Consider the following 20,012-nt stretch of genomic DNA (forward strand, 5'->3'; position numbering starts at 1 on the left):
ATATATATATATATATATATATATATATATATATATATATATATATATATATATATATATATATATATATATACTCGACGTACTAGAGAGTTTGAGACGTGAGGTAATTTGTTTAATGAAATAGATAGGAGGAAGTTAATTGCAAATAACACTGCAGAGACCAAATCATCTCCCAATTTAAAAAAAAATGAGCCAGAGGAAAAACACCAGGCGAACCCAGAGCCTGAGGCTCAACACCAGCAAGCACAGCTAGGCAATCACAGGCAGCTAATCACAAGCACGCGATTTTAGGTAGGTAATTAAGGAAGAATATTAAAGATATGTAATTACACATGCGCATCCTCTCTTTGTGAATCATGTTTCACGCAGCTAAAAAAAAAAAAATAAATAAATTTCCCAAAAATACTAGTTTACATAATCACTTGCGAGATGAAGTATTACTTCATTATGAAGTCTGAAAAGTGCTTCAACTTGTGCAATGTGATTAGAGTAATAGCTTGCCAGGAGTTTTAACTCCGGCATTTAATCGAGCATAATGTAAGAACTAATTGAGAAGCAGTAAGGTTTAATAGAAGCTAGAACAGTGTGTCCCGGTTATGATCTACTGCTTGTGAGAGAGAGAGAGAGAGAGAGAGAGAGAGAGAGAGAGAGAGAGAGAGAGAGAGAGAGAGAGAGAGAGAGAGACAGACAGACAGACAGAGAGGCAGACAGACAGATATTAAAATGACAAATACCCTTGCAGGATTTATTCGGCAAATCAATTTCCAGAGTCCGTCACCATCACGAACTAAAAAGTTAATATAACTATTAAACGCCTCGATAGCGTTTTTCCCGTCGAGTTTACGATCTGATCCCACAAATTACCACGAATCTTCTTCCTCTCAAACATTTAAATATTAGAGTTTAATAACACGATGTCTAGCATAAATTTCCCTAATTACTAATTTTATTTGCATCCTCTGTGTTGCACAAGCCTTGCATAATAATGGTAGGATTCTGCTTAAACCGAAAAATCCCTGCTGAGGTTTTTCCACAGTGTCTGAACTACAAGGTTTATATCAGTTTAAGAGCTTAGCTGTTATGTCAGCATCAGTCAATATGAATTTGATCATATTGACTGATACTATTATATATATATATATATATATATATATATATATATATATATATATATATATATATATATATATATAGTGTGTGTGTGTGTATGTGTGCTGATATTATTTTTTGATGTATTTATTAAACTCCTCTAGAGTCTTCCGCCTCTGTCATGAAGATGTCAGTGAGAGAGAGAGGTAAGAGTACAATGAACTCGTGCTTCTGCTGCTGCTGTTATTGCTGCTTTTCATGTGGTTGCTGCCGTTGTTGTAGCTTTTGCTACTGCTGAGGTTGCTGTTGCAGTTATTGCTATTTCTCCTGCGGTGCTGTTGCTGTTCTTATTGTTTATGCCATTTGTTGCTTTTGTTGGAGCAGCTGTTATTGCGCCAGCTGCTTCTGCTGCTGCGGCTGAGAATGATAATGTTGTGGCGTTATTGTTGCTTCTGCTGTGTTTCCGCTGCTGCTTCTGCTGTTCTTGTTGGGGCTGCTACTGCTGCATCTACTTCTACTGCCACCGTTGCTGCTGCTGCTATTGCTTCTGTTACTGTTGTTGCTTTCGATAATGTTGCTTCAGCTTTCGTCGTCGCCTATCTTCCTTGGCGACGCTAAACTCACCTCTGAAAATAGCCAATTCTTCTGTAGTTATGTTCAAATTAAACTAATAATTCAACTGATTATTTTGTCGTGCATTAAAAATTGTGGACTCAAGCCTTCGATAAATTATATATCTCAGGACTCGATTACCACAATTTTCACAAAAGGATTCAGGTATGAAAATTTAATTCAAAAGCTTTGCAGAAGAGTTGTTTTGCTTCGTAAGGGAAATTTTACAGTACTGGTGGTGACAGTGAAGAAAGGACTCATTACAAAACTCAGGGATACTTGCGACTGTGTTCTGGTATGTCAATCACATATCACAGAAACAGTACGAGTCTCAGTGCCGATCCAAGTGGAACCCTAATTGCTACACGTGCTCAGTCTGATATCTCTTTTCGGCCATATACTCTTTGCTTTGAATCCACAAGGTATTCTTTGATCCACTATAGTGCATCCCCTGGTATATCTGCCGGTTGCTCACGTTTTGGCCCCACTCTCTTGTGAGAAACAGTCAAATGCCTTCTTGCAAATTCATTTGTACCTCTCTGTCTCTTGTCATAGATCTCCAGGAAATATGTGGAACAGGATTTGCCATCTTTAAACTCTTTCTGGTTGTTGATAATGAAGACGCTTCTCTCCAAGTGCTCCACTACTCTCCATTTGTTTATCTTCTCTTTAGCTTTACATTGTATGTCAGTGATTCTGGCCTTCAGTTTAATGCACCTTGTCTCTTTTCTGTAATACTGGGACTTCATTTTGTCTTGCATATCTCTGGAAATTTTCCTGAATCCAGTGACCTGGTGTAGATTTTAGCCAGTGGTGTAGACAGTGCCTCGGCACCCTCTTGCAGAATCCAGGGTGACATTTTATCAGGTTCCATTGTCTTGGATGCATCCAGCTTCCTTAGGAATTTCTTCATATCTTTCCCTGTTATGTTTTGACTAATTCCACTAAGAACATCTTAAATAGATTGTTCGGCTCCTTATTGACTTGACTGTCGTTGTTTCTCGTGAGCTTCCTCCTCCCTCATTCATATTACCTAATCTTTCACTGGCATCTTTGTTCTGATGTGGCTGTGTAGCAGTTTTGGTTCAGACTGAGCTCGTACACGTGTGTGCACGTACCTGGGTGTGTGCATTTTGTGCCTACATACTTGTGCTTGGCGAAAATAAACATAATCTAGTTTGGACAGGTACGACTGGCCCAAGTCGTGATGACTTCAATCATTCCCTGCACTGTGATCAAATTTAATAGAAATTCTTTCTGTAATGCGATAAGGGCAGGTGACCCGAGCTCCGTAATGGTTGATATTAACATGAAATGTTGGGTGACAGCAGGCAAAAATAATGCCCATGGTAAAAGTAGCTAGTATTCAACACAGGGGACCAAGGCAAGAATAATGCCAGCATTCAACAGAGGTGATAAAGGCAAGAGTAATGTCAGCATTTCACACATCCGACCAAGGCAAGAGTAATGCCAACAGCATTCAGCATATCTGATCAAGACAATAGTAATGCCAACATTTATAGCATCTGACCAAGGCAGGAGTAATGCCAACAACATTCAACACATCCGTCTATGACAAGAGTAATTCCAACATTCAACACAAACGAGCGAACCTCCAAAGCAATCCATAAACAACAAAGCTGACTTAACGACCGATACTATTTGTCGAAACACAGACCAACACACGCGATGACGAGGAACTCACTGCCGAAATGACTGTCATCAGACGCGACCCAACAGTAACTGCCGAATTTATGCACACGGAGTGTTTTACCGTACACATGCACGACACCCCCATCAACACCACGTGGAAACATCTGTGAAGAGGAAATACTCGTTCGTAACACGTACAAGCGAAGCTTTCAGTAGTGTTTCAAGTGGTGTGTACAAGAGGCATCAACTTAAAGATGGTTGACAAGGTTTAAAACCTGTCGACTCTGCGTCGGTATACAAGGGATACACAAAGATTAATATCATCGTATGTTAGGTGAACGAGGTTTAAAGCCTATCGACTACACGACAGGGATACTTCAATCAGTAAAGTACAGATTAAAGCAAAATATCAGCGTATAAATGCCGAGAAACATAGACCTCACGGAGTATATAATGTATCCTATCCTTTATATCCTTGCGAATTATAATTTTACAAATATATAATTATTATAATGTATAATTATCATGCAATTAATGTATAAAGATCATACGTTATCATATGATATTTAGTACTTAATAAAGTTAACTATTAGCCCTTATTAAAGACTAAATAAAGTCACACTGTTGATGAAACCTTATATAATAAAGGTTTATCCTAGTAATATATATATATATATATATATATATATATATATATATATATATATATATATATATATATACCTGGAGTTTACCTGGAGAGAGTTCCGGGGGTCAACACCTCCGCGGCCCGGTCTATGACTAGGCCTCCTGGTGGATCAGAGCCTGATCAACTAGGCTGTTACTGCTGGCTGCATGCAATCCAACGTACGAGTCACAGCCCGGCTGGTCAGGTACCGACTTTAGGTGCTTGTCCAGTGCCTGGCTGAAGACAGCCAGGGGTCTATTGGTAATCCCCCTTATTTATATACATACAGAGAGAGATGAACATCCTAACAGTAAGATATTGCAATGTTTGCAATATAGAAGTATCCTATATGTACTAGGATTTTTTATACATTTGTGAGACACAAAGAATATAAATTTGTTAATGCATAACTGCTGCTGTGCAAGTTAGCAAACGTAAGCTGCAAAAACATATTTATGAAATCCCTTTTTTATCGGTTGCAATACTGCTGTTGCTATAACTGAGTAATCATTGATAATCTGGGTGTTATCTCTGAGTGGTGGTGGCAGTGTTGTGGGTGTTATCTCTGAGTGGTGGTGGCAGTGTTGTGGGTGTTATCTCGGAGTGATGGTGGCAGTGTTGTGGGTGTTATCTCTGAGTGGTGGTGGCAGTGTTGTGGGTGTTATCTCGGAGTGATGGTGGCAGTGTTGTGGGTGTTATCTCTGAGTGGTGGTGGCAGTGTTGTGGGTGTTATCTCTGAGTGGTGGTGGCAGTGTTGTGGGTGTTATCTCTGAGTGGTGGTGGCAGTGTTGTGGGTGTTATCTCGGAGTGATGGTGGCAGTGTTGTGGGTGTTATCTCTGAGTGGTAGGGCTGGTGCTTTTCAGAACACCAATTCATATATGATGCATTTGTAATACTGAATGGGCATTAAATCTTTCTCTGAGGCTACAATATTCATCATCTGGCCCAACAACACACTCCCGGGATATAACATTCTCTGGCGCTTTAACACTAAGGCTCTAAGTGTCATCACAGCGAGTGTCAACACAAGGCTTTATCATTCTAGGAGATTACATAATGCTCTGCGACCTATAAAACATTATGTGAGATTATTTCATTCTCTCTGGCTGTAAAATTCTCCGAGATCACAACAATCCCTACTAGCATGTTGGTTCTGCGAGAATCTGTCCCTACTAACGTGTTGGTTCTGCGAGAATCTGTCATTACCAATGTCCTACAGTATATATACTTACACAGTATGGATGACGTGAATAAGGTAGTTACCTCATTGTGCGCGAATGATTTTAAGACGATGTGAAGCAATCTGTGTAGGGGCTGTTGTTTCTCTTGACTTCCAGGGCTACTATGACTTGTTACCGTGTGAGCCCTGTTCTTATTGAGGTTTATAGAGCCACTGACAGCTTACGCCGTATAGAGCCCTTCTTCCGGTGTCCAAAAGATACCTTGTCCAAAGTATGGACTTAGATCCCAGAAGTCTGATTAGTTGTTTGGTTATTGGGCTTGAAGCCTCTCGACCACACACGAAAGTCATTAAGGCTGCATTAACCTGTACACTATTAGTAAAGGATGATGCAGTCTCTTGGTCGATACGAATTAAAGCAGACTCAGATGTATATACACCGAGAGAAAAACACCCCTCAGTGTATATACACGGAGAGATACACACCTCTCAGACGTATATACACTGAGATACTCATCTCACGGCATATAAAACCTTGCAGAATGGTCTCTTAGTGCTGCCTTTGGCTCGTATAATGCAGGAGAAAAGACACGATGCCGATTAAGCAGCTTTTTTAACAAGAACGTTTCGCCCTTTCAGACTTTTAATATTAACCTTGTTCTGCGAACGTTTCTCCTTGTCAATAATATCGAAAAGTTTTCTATCTAAATCCACGTATAATGTAGTGATACAAAACTAATAAAATGACACAAGTGTTTCAGTTTCCGGACCGAAACGTAACCAGCAAAGATGTTCTGGATAAAAAGAACACAGGTGACAAACGTGCCATGAACGGAACGTATCCAGCAAGGGACGTGGTGTCCTTCCACTGACAATATCTCAGATGGTGAAGATGAATGGTATTATACGATACTGTCAAGATGAAGAATTGGACACCCAGATGATGCACATGTGTCTAATTCCTCAGATGGTGAAAGAAAGGCGAACTGTAGCATTTGGGACCCCAGTGTGTGTGTGTGTGTGTGTGTGTGTGTGTGTGTGTGTGTGTGTGTGTGTGTGTGTGTGTGTGTGTGTGTGTGTTTGTTGAGTGCAAGTGACTGTAATAACTGCCTTCTCGACCACTTACGACAGTGGTTCCCAAACTGGGGGTAAATTACCCCCTGGGGGTAATTTAACCATTTTTGGGGGGTAATGGAGGGGTGACAGAAAAAAAGTTATGAATTCTGAAAATCAAGAAAACAATGCGGTACCCGGTATGAGGATTATTGTTTACTTTGTCTTAGTATGTAAAGTTGTAAAGTAAACCTATTATAAGTAAGTAATAAAGTTAAACCAAATAACAATAAACATCAAAAACTAATATACAGTATTAGAAAAGAAGAAATATATAGCTAAGTGTGTGGAAACCCAAAAGTATTTTGACAAGTATGCTTCAGGACAAAAGTCACTCAGTAGCCCAGATCGACCTGTCCAGTACGCGTCACTCACTTCCTGAGGCTGCCTCTATTTCACACTGTCAGTTTATCTGTGAGCATCAGCCGAGGTAGACATAAGCTGGTATGTATGTGCACTGCCCTGTGCAGTATATAGTTAGTATTTACCCACTGTTACTGTGAATTTGTAGCTATTATTAATTTTATATATAATGTATGTGTGGTTCTTACGTTTTCAATGGTTTTGCTAGGATTAGCAGAGTATGCGAGGCTGTATACGTTCACGTTTAGCCATATATATCAATAATAACAACATTTTGTGAAAGGGGTAACATGCTTTATGTGGCATGTTAAATTGGGTAACAAGCTGAAAAAGTTTGGGAACCACTGACTTACGACAATGACAGGGCGAGCGTTACACCACGAGTGCAATGCTTCCCCATTTGGATATTGTGACACACACACACACACACACACACACACACACACACACACACACACACACACACACACACACACACACACACACACACACACAGTCACGACGCTGCTTACCAGTGAGTTATTTGGCCAAGATGTGTTTGTAAAAGAGACTGATGGCTCCTGTACGTCTCGGCCAAGACGCAAACGACGTTTCACTCACATATTAACCTTTATTGGTGAGGTCCGCATTTACCGACGGTGAAACATCGTCGATATTGATGTTTCATCTATGCTTGGCTACATTGTTGCTTCGCCCTACACAGCAGGCTTTATTGATGTTTCATCCAGCAACCGTGAGCTTTATTGATGATGCTTTACTCAGAGTAGGCTTTATTGATGTCTCGCCCACAGTGTGTGTTGGCGTTTCAACCGCACAGTAGGCTTTATTGGAGAGGTTTCACACACATAGCGGGCTTTACTGATGTTTCGCCCACATAGTTCGCCTAAATTATGTTTAATCCCCAGAGTATGCTTTATTGATTAAGTATTACCCATTGATGTTTCACCCATGCAGCGGACTTTACTGGTGTTGTTTCATATATACAACGGGCTTTATTATACATGTCAATTACCCCTATGTTAATTGTAAACTGTATTCCGCTTTATAAAGGAGTTTCTTTCCTTTGTTATATGTGAGAACTCGTAATTAGGACACGGCACTACCCTGGACAGGATTATTATTATTATTATAATCAAGGGGGAAGCGCTAAACCCGGAGGATTATACAGCGCCTGGGGGGGGGGGATGTGGAAGGCATTCAGGCTTAATTCGGGGACCTGGAGCACAGATCCAATTCCCTAAATCAAGAGCCCCTCACCAACATCAAGGAACCTTCCTTGAGGGGACCCTGGACAGGAGTGAATCGTATGAAGAGCCTTGAGTTTACATTCCTGCGGTCCAAACTTTAGGCAACTAAGGCACTGCATAGAGAAGGTGACGTAAGGTTTAACTTTAAGGTCCTTCCAGCCAAGGTCGAGTACCTGATGGAGGTGGATGGTACAGTGAGAGTAGTAAACCAATGGACTGGAAGCACCGACACTTTCCCCATTAATTCGCCTTACAGCTTCTCCATTCTTAATGCGGGAGTGAATATTCTCGTTACTCTTATACTTCTGGGTCAATAAAAAACGATGTGGGAAAACACACATAAATGCAGTATAATGCCATTCTTTATTGACTACGTTTCGCCCACATGGTAGGCTTTATCAAGTCAGTAACACATTTGTTTGTGACTTGATGAAGTCACAAACTTTATTGACTACGAAATGTAGTCAATCAAGGATCGCATTATACTGCATTTGTGTATTTTTTCCATCGTGTCGGTATTTTATACCATTTATCCCCAAGAAACAATATTTTTTAATTAATGACAGGAGACGACGTTTCCCTGACAGGCACGACTATGTGTGAAAGCAGGATACGTGGTTATGTCCGTGCGCTGTTTTGGTTCATCTCGTGCTAGGTGTCGTGCTCAATGGCCAGTGTCTGGTAGGCGAAAAAGTCTTCCAACATCAACACATGCAGCGATTTATGCACTTCCACTTCCCCACTGAGCCGTAATTTTTTTTACACATTCCCCTAGCATGCTCGTTGTTGTTTAGGTCAAGGAACTTTAAACTTCTGCTACCATAAACTTCTTGGTAAACTTCAAGACATTTCCCAAAGTAGAAATGACGTCGACATCCTTCTACACATTACAGCATCCCTTTGAGCTGCTGTCAGTCTCTCCCGTCACCAAAAAAAAAAAAAAAAAGAGAGTTAAAGACTAATGTCATAATTGGTTCAGAAGCCGGGCAGCCAGCCGAGATTGACTCAAAGAGGGAATCCACATCCGTGTAAGGGCTTATAATATGGGTCACTGCTGCTGAGGAACCACTATGAAAGGGAATGTGTGGGGGGATGAGCGCCTTTTCTGCCATTTGGGATAAAGGGATAACTAGGTTAGGAGAGCAGTAATAGGAGCAAACGGGTGGAAAAAAGGTGGGTTGCTTTACTTTAGATTGTGATCGAAAGAGAGCATAGGCCCAATATAAAAGAACAGCGTTTTAGTATAAGAACATGTAAATACCGATGTAAACTCAAGTCATTGGTCTTATGAGAGGGAAATATTATATGGGCTCACGAAAAGGAAAGTTACAGGATTCTTGAGAAGAAAAATTCAGTTTTGCAGACGTCCAGATGGATTTAGAGTTTATAGTTGGCAGAAAAACGCAGCCTCTATTAAAAAAAAACAAAAAACAAAAAACAAAAAAAACAAAGATAATGTCGCGTGAAAAAATTCTCCAAGCAAATTTCCTCTAATATTAAAGAATATCATACCGAAAATCACCAAGACAAGACCTTACCTCTGTAAGCTGCCGGTGTAATGTAGCAGCGATGTTTACCAGGGAGGAGAGACCAAGTGCTTCCAGTATTTAACACTCACACTGCACAACAGCTATTATAACTAAAGTATTTACGCTACGAGCAATATGGAAGGGAGGGAGGGGGGATATTAATACTAATTCATAATTTATTTTTCTGCAGTGGTTTCCTCTTTTCCTTTCGTTTAAGAACACATTATATATGCGCTTTCAAATATTTTTACAACTTAAATCGTTGGTCTATTCAAATACAATTTGCATTGTTTTGATGCATTTTTTCACTACTTTTATGTCAACGTTGCCGATTGATATCCTTTATGGCACTTCTTATCTATAAACATGCAATAGCATCATCAAATTAAAACATGCGTGTTGAATTTACGAATATGATGACAGTTGTAGCAGGCTGGAGCACTAGGCTGTGGTCACTTGCCTCTCCCTCCCTCAGGAACTTCTTACTATCAATTTCCTCTGAATTATCACTTTAATTCACTTCGGAGTCTGAGGAAATCCTTCGCTACATCTCGTCATTATTGTAAACATCAAATATCATTGTGGATTTTCACTAGGATCAATATTTTCAGTCACTACAGTAATTACTCCGGAATCTTGGCATGACTGGAGTCAGACGGTGGCCAACCACAATACCACAACAAAGGCTTCGCATGCTCAACATCGTGACGGAAGCTAATGAGTCAATTGACATTCTGAGCAGTTAAGTGTTGCGCATTGATGCATGTAAAACCTCATTTGGTATTCAGTGCCAATATATTAGCTATTTTTGATGATAATTGGATATTCAGGCTTGTGATTTATTGATTTTTATGTTGGAGAATCATTATACTCCTGAGGCAGATCATATTATTATTGTTATAAACAAGGTAAGCGCTAAACCGGAAGGGTCATACAGCGCTGCAGGTAAAGGGTATACAAAAGTGGGAACTCGGGAAGAAAGGGAGTGAGGCAGAGGTGTGCAGGGTTAGGGGGTTACCGGCGATAAAACTGAAATCAAACTTGGTAAGCAGATCATAGGGCTGTTACTATTAATTTACATAATGTTTTCTATCTCAGTTTCAGGAAAACACACCGAAGTCCTTCTCTTCCCATCCATGACAAAATGCTCTGTTTATGTATCACAGTAATTAATGTTTTCTTACTCGATGTTGCTCGGAGATTCACTTACCTGGTTAAGGCTCCACTGGATGATGTGTCCTACCTGTCGATATTTTATTCGTCAGGAAACAGGACAGGGTACTTTCTGATACAAGTCTTCCTCAGATGACCTGTTATGTGGCTAAGCATCCGCTGGCTTACCGGACTTACGTTTCCATCTCATTTAAAAGTAAGGCATCATAAAAATTTGTAATCATGTGGTTGTGTTTACTAAATAACCATTACATTCATAAAGAGCTTGGGGAAATGAGAAGCATTTTGATTCAATCTAAGGACGGTAAGGACAGGTCCAATTCCCTGGATCATGTACCCCTCACCAGCATCAAGGAACCTCTCGGGATTTTTCTAGATCACCTGATAAGTCGACCCTCCTCGAGAAAATAAAATAAATACAGTTTTGGTAACTTTTAGATACGATCCTCAAGGTTCACATAGAGCGATTTCAGAATGGGATACCATCAGGTTTGATCCGAGGACGGGGAAGGGGGACTTCAAGTTCCTAGAATCAAGAGCCCTCCACCAACATAAGGCACCCCCTTGAAGATTATTATAATCATGGGGGAAGCGCTAAACCCGTAGGATTATACTGCGCCTGGGGGGGATGTGGAAGGCATTCAGGCTTAATTCGGGGAACTGGAGCACAGATCCAATTCCCTAAATCAAGAGCCCCTCACCAACATCCCCCAAGAAGAGATTTTCTTCTGGTGTTCCGTTTCGGCTTCTCTTGCTGGCGATGTTGGTTAACCCGTAGGGCTAAACAGCTTTGATCCAGAGGAGAGCTCTAATGCCTTAGATCAAGAGCTCTTCATAAATTAGGCACATATGCAACACTTGAGTATCTTTACTGTGGAAACGTTTCGCCACACAGTGGCTTCATCAGTCCAATATTAAAATTGGACTGATGACATCGATTCTAGACTGAAGGACTAATTACCTCAAACTCTTCCTTATCCTCATCATTATTCTTGGTATTGGACTGATGAAGCCACTGTGTGGCGAAACGTTTAAAAAATAATTTACCCAAGTGTGGCACATGTGACTAATTTATCACCTTGTAGGTTCTCTGAACCATTTACCTACATACAAGATATCTTCACTTGTATCAAGGCACCGAAAAGAGATCTCGAGAAGTGAGAAAGTCAAGCCGCAACAGAGCGGCGGATTTCAACACTTGTGTTGCCACGAGCCTTGGTGGGGAAGGATAAGCTAGGTTAGGTTAGGTTAGGTTAGGTAAGGTATGTCAGGAAACAGAACAAGTGTTTCCTGACGCGGGTCTTAATCATATGATGACCCGCCACTGGACAGGGATACCAGATTGCGTTCTGCATGGGGTTAGCGCCAAATCCGTAAGGATCATTCCAGCGCCTGGGGAATTAGAGGTAATCAAGTATGACCCAAAGAAAGACGCCTCACCAGGTCCTCGGAAGAAGAGCTCATCATTGGTATCAAGATCTCGTCTCCACCCAATCCCCTCTTTCTCGAAAGGAAATAAATATAATTAAATATTACTATGAACAGTAAAGGTAATGTACATAATTATAATAGCAAAAATAATAATTGCGTATTTTATATACATCAACGTAAATGAAAAATAAACATTGCAAATATTATAATCACATCAAAGAGGAAAAAAAAGCAAAGCATTATCGTGATTTTTTACAATATACCTTTGACAAGTTTTCCTACTCCTGTGAGGTGCTAGCCTAGTCAACCAGGCTGTTGTTGCTGGCGGCCCGCTGCCCACCCACATATTCACCACAACGTGGCGATGGATATGTTAGGGCCAGTGGGTCGCCAATAACAATAGCCTGATTAACCAGGCTGTAAGAGATCCCGAAACATATCTTGGTATGAAAAAATTCATACCAAGATATCTATTTCTTGTGATCTTATCACATCACTGAAGGGAATATATAACTATAAATATTGAAGGAAATAAAAATACCAGATTATTATTATAAACATTTTAATCTCAAACAATATAGTACACACCTTGTACACTAGCAATAATAGGCGACTTAATTAAACGAAGCGAGCGACCCGCATCACCCGGGACCACTAAACGGCTGTGATGTTTACACTAGGTGGGTCTGGACCGTGGTGAGCCGACGCTCGCTGTTTCCTCACTCAGAGTACTGACACAATGACTAGTACACGTAAACATGTCTTGCTAACTGATGGAAGAAAGCAAAAATCTGCAATTGTTTTTATAGATTCTAATGGGAAACCTAGCGTTAAACAGGAAAAAAATACCGTTCACAGTCTAGAAAATTAGGACATATTTTTGAACGACTGTTGAATTGGTGAAAATTGTAATAAATTGGTTGTTAATCAGTCTTTGCAATATTATGTATAATCTTAAAAACTAAGAATAACAATAATAATAATAATGAGGTTGAGTTAGAAGGCCTATCACTTCTAGTGAGGCTAAGGATGTGGGCCTAGTAATATCTCAATACACATACATTATAATTTTTTTAGAGTATTTACAATTTACGTACAAAACTTTACACACATCATCAATATTATGTACATATTTTTTTCTGGGTGGGAGATAGGGAAACACTCCAGCGTTAAGTGTTCCAATCATCGCTAGCGTAGGGAGACAGCAGCAGCAGCGGTGATGGTAGTAGCAGCTGAATCGCTTGGTTCATACGACACACAACAGATGTCACTTGATATGGTATCAACCAACGGTAAGTTTAAGGCAAGTGGACACTAAAGTGACGCTCTTCGTTTGGTTTCCACCCGAGGCGGTGTTGTTAAACTAGAATCTTGATGACCAATGTTACTTCAACGTTTCAGAGAGACTTGGAGATTTACCCGGCGCACACAAAAAACAAATACCCCACACACACACACACACACACACGCACACACACACACACACACACACACACACACACACACCGAGATTAGCAGTCATTCTATAAAAAAAACACTTAAAGCATAAAAAAATAAGTACAAAATGTCATAACGAAAATGCCTGACTGGAACTGGTATGAAGCAATCAGCAGTCTAGTTAACTGGAGGGTACAAAAACCAGAGCTTAAATTAACCTTGTACTAGAAAACTAACTGGGGGTTAACTAAGCTCTGAGAGACTTGTACCCAAATAACCCTTGTCGAGGTGGTGATGGGGAATAATAACAGTATACAGAACAAGCTTTTATCCGGACTTGTCACTCAGAAGAGAGCTTTGTTAAGTCATGATGTTCCTCTGATTTCAGGAAAGCGTTGTCCCCATAAAAACTTGTTCTGTATTTTGCCCTCATAACTGTATAGCTGTGGGCATCATGCCTGTACGTCCGCTGGTGGTAGTGATGGAGTTAGAGATGGGAGTGTGCGGGTGGTGGTGCGTCTGTGGAGGTCGTGGTGGTCATGTTAGTGGTAGCGGTTGTGTTAATGTTGATGGTGGTGGTGTTAGTCATGGTCGAGGTTTTGGATGTGTTAGCGTTTGTGGAGGTTGTGGTGGTGGGCGGGTTGGTCGTAGTGGTAGGCCGGGTGTCTGTAGTCGTTGTAGTTAGGGGTAATTGTGGTGCTACAGTGTGATGGTCGTAGTGGATGGTCATTGTGGTGGTGGTCGCAGCAGACAGTTATTGTGGTGGTGGTCGTAGTGGTTAGTCATTGTGGTGGTGGTCGTAGTGGATGGTCATTGTGGTGGTCGTGGTGATAGTCGTGTATCATCGCGTGAATCAAAGAAAACAATACCACACAAAATGAAACCAAAACTAAAATTAATAGCACCATCAAAGTGTATTTAAACCTTAAATTAAGTGAACATGTCAATACATCTTATGACCAACTTGCAGAATATTAAACCACAATTCTTTCATTTAGTTCTCAATTTTTTTATATGATTTGCCAGCAAATTCTTAAAAAAAAAATATACTTAAACAGATCGCATTATTATTATTACTATTAGAGCCAGACAGATGAGAAAAGTTTTAGTAAATCTTACAGATTGTGAGAATAATCTTACAAGCTTGTAACATACTCTAAAGCTCTTTGATTGTCTTTCATTACGAACTTATCATACATAGTAGAAGGACTAGAAATCATACAGAATGAGACAATACGCAACGTAGCTATGAAAGAACACGAGGTAATCAAGTATACATATTACCGGGGAAGAGACACTCAAGCAGTCATGGAACGATGTGGGTTGTAATGTTGAGGATGTTGTAGGTCAGTATGCTGCATACACAAACAGGCAGGTGAGTGTATGTGACCCTTGGGGTCAATCACACTCATGACCATGCATGGCATGGGTCATTTGGCCCAGTGCAGTAAATCTTCAATATTCTAATGACCCATCTCTGTGCATGACCCGTGACTGAGCGCAACCTGCGTAAGAATTCGACCTACGAAAGTGCGCAACCGCGAAACGGGCCCGCGTGCCGCGAGTGCGTGAGACTGTAATAAAGACAGACACACACATAACAGAACAGAGCTTTACTGGAGCAACGTTCATTGTCCCAGGAAAGGCTTGGTCTACATGTGTCTTGATTCCTGTCGGCAGTATGCCCTTCGAACCGACTGGTCCTCAAGTCCAGCGCGACTCCGGAATGTGTGTCGCCCGTGAGGGTTTCCCTCCTTCGACACTCGTTGCACCCGACATCAACCAGCCTGGGGGTCTTCTTTGCAATAATGCATCACCGCTTTATTTTTTTTTTACACAGTGGAGTTCTTGACCAACAGGGCCAAGAATTTTGTCCAGAGATTCCAGACATGCAAATTCACGATCTGGAGTTTACCTGGTTGCAATCTTGTGAAATCTTATTGCAAATGCAATTTGTCTCCAGTTCCTTAATGTCTGGAACACACACGTGTGAACAAGAGCTTCGATTTTTCAGTTTATATGAAATCATACCACACACTTTGTACATTAATGCTGATGAACACAATGTATATTTAAGTACATTACCCTCAACACAAAAACTGGACGATAGCATGGAAAAAAGTAAAGTAAAAAAAAGACACTTTATTATCGACATGTCGCTCTAGGTAAAACTCTACCATGACTTGATTAAGCTCTAGTTTCTGAGCGAAACGTCGACTATAATAAAGATTTTACTCTGCAGCAAGTGCCTTACTACCATACTTGTGGGTAATACCTGTCACCCAACGTGGAAAGCAGAGCCAGATTCGATGAAAATATTTCATATAACTGCGTACGTTTCCTCAGTCGAGTCTTATAGATCGGCTGGACACTGGTATCATCATCATCCGTTTTTTTTCGGTGATTGCGTCGGGAGATTGATCGCTCAGAAAATGGGAACGATTGAGCAGACACTAAGATTTTTAGCGGCTGTCACCTTGGTTTTTGCGAGCAGCAGAAGACAACGGGAACAGAAGAGGAAAATGGAAAGAGGGTAGAGGAAGATGGGAGAAGATCTGAAAAAAAAGAGGTGAAAAAACGCTCAATTACATTCCCTGATGTTATTAGACGTAAATATCAAGTCTGCGAGTATATTTACCAGTCTGGTTTTATTAATACGTTGCCAAAAAAATATTTGTCTATTCTGAGAGTGAATCAGAAAAGTTTTCAAATTAAACTTCCTGCTAGGCACGTGACTAACTTTAGCCTTGTCTTAGTGAATAGCTATAAAAAAAAGCTTTCTGTTTACATTTTGTGGAAACAATAATAGCCATATATAACTCGTAAATGAAAATAACTTAGCCACTAAGTTCTATGGGACTGGACACGTAGGGTAGAGACATAAGAGTTGCAGTTATGTCCCTGGATGAAAGAAGAATGACCAGATACACAAGCTAAAAAGGAAATATTTCTAGCTCACTGCTAAAATTTCTGTTAGGTTACTAAAATTAAAATAAATCATTACAAACTGATACGTAAGTAGAATAAATAAGCACTTTTTATAAAGTTAAAAGCGGTAATGGTTGGCTGACGATGTGTGATGGTGAAGATCTTGTCACTGGTCTTGACCACTGGTGTTGTGGATCTAGGAGAAGTAAAGCTTGAGGAAATGAATCACGGGGATATATCACGCGTATATCGGGTATATAACGTGAGAGATGAAGAAAATGAGTTCGGTAGCAGAGGAATGGGAAAGACAGAATTCATGTGGCTTTTCTGGGAGGAAAAACACAGGTTCTCTTGTTGTGTCCCCCACTTCCCTCACTCCAGCAGTAGATGCGTACGAGTGTATAAATGCTTCCCTCTTCAAAGCTCACAAGAAAAAAGGCAGTCTTATATCGTAAAAACTTCCGTGTTCCAACACTCCTCACGCACAGGACAGTCTGCATATCTAAGTTGCTCTTCATCCGCATGTTTTGCATGAGACTTGCAAAATACGGATCACACGGGGAGGCTGGTGTGCGACACGGCTGTACACGGTCGAGAGGAATATCATCTGAAAAAAAAATAATATAATTAATAAGTGAATTACATTCGTTGGAAATCGCCAAACCTGTAGGGATTATACAGTGCCTGAGGATGGGAGGTAATCAGCTATGATCCGAGAAGGGTATGGGGGGGGGGGAGCTCCTCGGATCAGCAGCCTTTCACCGGCATCAAGGCGCTTCATTTGTAAGAAACTGATAAATGAAGATAATGATCAGTACACAACACGAGATAACGTGGTTTGAATATTAATCAAAGTTACTTACTTTTACAGTACTCCTCAGTGGATCAAAATTTTGGAACCACTGAGAGAACACTGGAACCTGATCAGCAGCAGTTTCTGTCGATTCTTTATTTAGTGGGGAAGTTGTGGTCCACTGAACAGAAGAATTATTACCGGCAAACCCGACACAAGCCAGAAACAGACTAGATGCATGAAGGGTATAAATAGGTTGACCTTCTAGTACACTGAGTGATAACTATGCTAAAGTCGTCGTACTGTAACACACACACACACACACACACACACACACACACACACACACACACACCATTAACTCATACACTTGCAGACTAACCGCTTAAAGTCTGGAAAAAAAGAAGAGTTGCCAAGGTGCTCTCGTTTAATTCACTTGTTCAAGGTGATAAAAAACAGTGAAAGATTAAGCGAGTTCGTTTTTTTTTTTTCCAAACTAAACGTCTGGCAACATCTAAGAAAAGTGATACGTAATTTACAAAAAAAAAAAAAAATAAATAAATAAAAGCAATTCAGAATATTTGGTCTGAATCTTTTTCGAATGATTTTTTCATATATTTAAAATGATGTGAAAGCACTAAACTCGCATGGGTAATACGGAAAATGAAGAATAGGAGTTAAAGAGGTTTTATCCAATTCACTGGATCAAGAGCCCTCAGTTAGTATCAAGGTGCACTTTTTTTTAATTTTTTTTTCAGCAGTGAAAGCTAAAGGAGCAATGATAACAGATCGAAACGTCGTACTGTTAACAAAACTGAAGAAACGATGCCTGTAGCACGACAGGCTTTTATTAGGACAACGTTTCGCTCTATGTAGGACATTTTCTTAACTTCAAAAAGCTCTACTCAAGCAAAATATTGTCTCAGTAATAGCAGTATTATTCTGTAAAAAAAAAAATTGGGTTGTAAAGAAGGGGTTAGAAACATACAATTTAAAATGTGTAGTTTGATTAAAAATTGTATATGAGAAGTAGTTAAGAGTCAGACTGCATAAGTTTCAATAGATTCTTGAAACCATCAAGAAGTGGAAGATACCCAGAGTTTTATTCGAAGTGGAAAGGGCGCTCCAATTCCTTGGATCAATAACGTTTTTATCAGCAAACATTAAATTATAAAGAGTGATAGTAAAGAAGGAACTTTCGTGTGAAGGAGTCTCCGAATCTTCTCCATCTACTTACCTCCTTCAGTGTTGCCAGTAGTGATAGAGGACAATAAGAAGTAGTGAGGAGATCGTTAAGCTGTAGACCTGCAGGAGCTGCCCTTCTGACACTGTACACAGGAGAGGGAGACCGAGGTTAAGTTACACACCTAAATAAATTAAAATACATGTTTACTCTGTAATAAATAACAAGGCAGCATAAAACCAAAATGTGTAATTGTGTGGAATGATGGAGGCTCGATCCTCCTTTCGGGGACTGACCCCGTGACGCCCCTGAGGGAAGACTAAGAGTCAGGTGAAGGAAACAACACACTAACGAACTTATCACTCTACTGGTGCCAAATTCTGACACATAAGTTACTTCTGGCATCTCCATTATTTGAAAAAGCGCTAAAACCGTATATGTTATACTACAACCCACATTTTCTATTTCAAAGTGCCACATTTGCAATAGAAAATTATGAATGTGATGAAAACTGGATAATCACATTGTAAATTGTAGCTAATTCAGACAAAAATTGCATTATTTTTCAAAATATAAATATGATTTAGCATGGAGAAAAAATAGAGTACATTCTGCTGAAGAAATTACCAATTACAACTATATAGAATAAATTTCAAACATTAATAAGGTCTGGGCAGATATAATAATTCACTGAAACAGCATTCAGTATGGTAAGGAAATAAGAAAATTTGGTAAACTAGCAATAAATTGTGCAACAGAACGAAGCGCAAAAGAAAAAAGTGAAGCTGCAGGAAGAAAAGTTTTCCCAAGATGAACACATCTTGACAAACTGACCGCAAGAAAATTGTCAATGTCAGGGTTTTGAGAACATCCCACTTCTCGCATTTCTGAGACAAAATAATAGAGAATTGACACTCTGGCGAATGGTTCTAATCCTCGCGCCAAGGGGGTACAGATCCTCCTACCTAGAGGACCAGATTCTCTTGCTGGAAGGTTTGTCAAGCAGCACTAATCTTTCGGAATAAAAAAAAAAAACGTTCTCAAGAAATATGTCAGATCCCAAGCCCTTACCTGAGGATTCAATAGCCGGGACACCTGTGGAACAAAAGACCACTTGCTATTAGTGAAATTCAGAAACTGCAGACAACAGGTTGTTCAAGGCTTTAAAGGAGAGTCAACACCAAGGAAATTTTAAATGAGTCCACTCCACCACACAGATAACTACATATATGCAAACACACTTCTTTTGGGTAATCTCGCGGGAAGGTAATTTGGGTCGTTAGGTTATAATTTGCGATAAGGACACAAAACACGTCAGGAGTCATCACAGGTCATTGCCGAGTCTATTGCAACAATGTACCGATGCCTAAAAGAAAGCTATAACAGCGCAACAAATGTTGTCAACCAAAACTCCAATGCAAAAAAAAAAAAAAGAAAAAAAATAATAATAATTTAAGAGTAAAGAAATGGAAACGATAACAGTATTACTCTAAAGAAAATAACCTAGAGATTGAAGCGTTAAAAAAACTATGAATAAAGATCTAACATGCCCTATTAAGTTTTGTTAGTTGAGCAGACACGAATGGCAAGCATTCTACATACTAGAAATTCCA

General features: G+C 40.0%; 1 protein-coding gene across 1 annotated transcript in view; it reads right to left on the reverse strand.

The window, feature by feature from the left end:
- Positions 1–12,603: 12,603 nt before the first annotated feature.
- The window catches only part of LOC128696526 (uncharacterized), a 623,432-nt gene continuing 616,023 nt past the window's right edge, over positions 12,604–20,012 (reverse strand). The window contains exons 7-8 of the mRNA XM_053787807.2: positions 18,454–18,544; positions 12,604–17,030 (exon numbers count right to left, since the gene is read on the reverse strand). Of these exons, the coding sequence (XP_053643782.1) occupies positions 18,459–18,544 (86 nt within the window). The 3' untranslated portion in view covers positions 12,604–17,030; positions 18,454–18,458. The remainder of the gene's footprint in view (positions 17,031–18,453; positions 18,545–20,012) is intronic.

Source organism: Cherax quadricarinatus, chromosome 47, assembly GCF_038502225.1.
Source record: "Cherax quadricarinatus isolate ZL_2023a chromosome 47, ASM3850222v1, whole genome shotgun sequence".
In the NCBI taxonomy this organism is placed as follows: Eukaryota; Metazoa; Arthropoda; class Malacostraca; order Decapoda; family Parastacidae; genus Cherax; species Cherax quadricarinatus.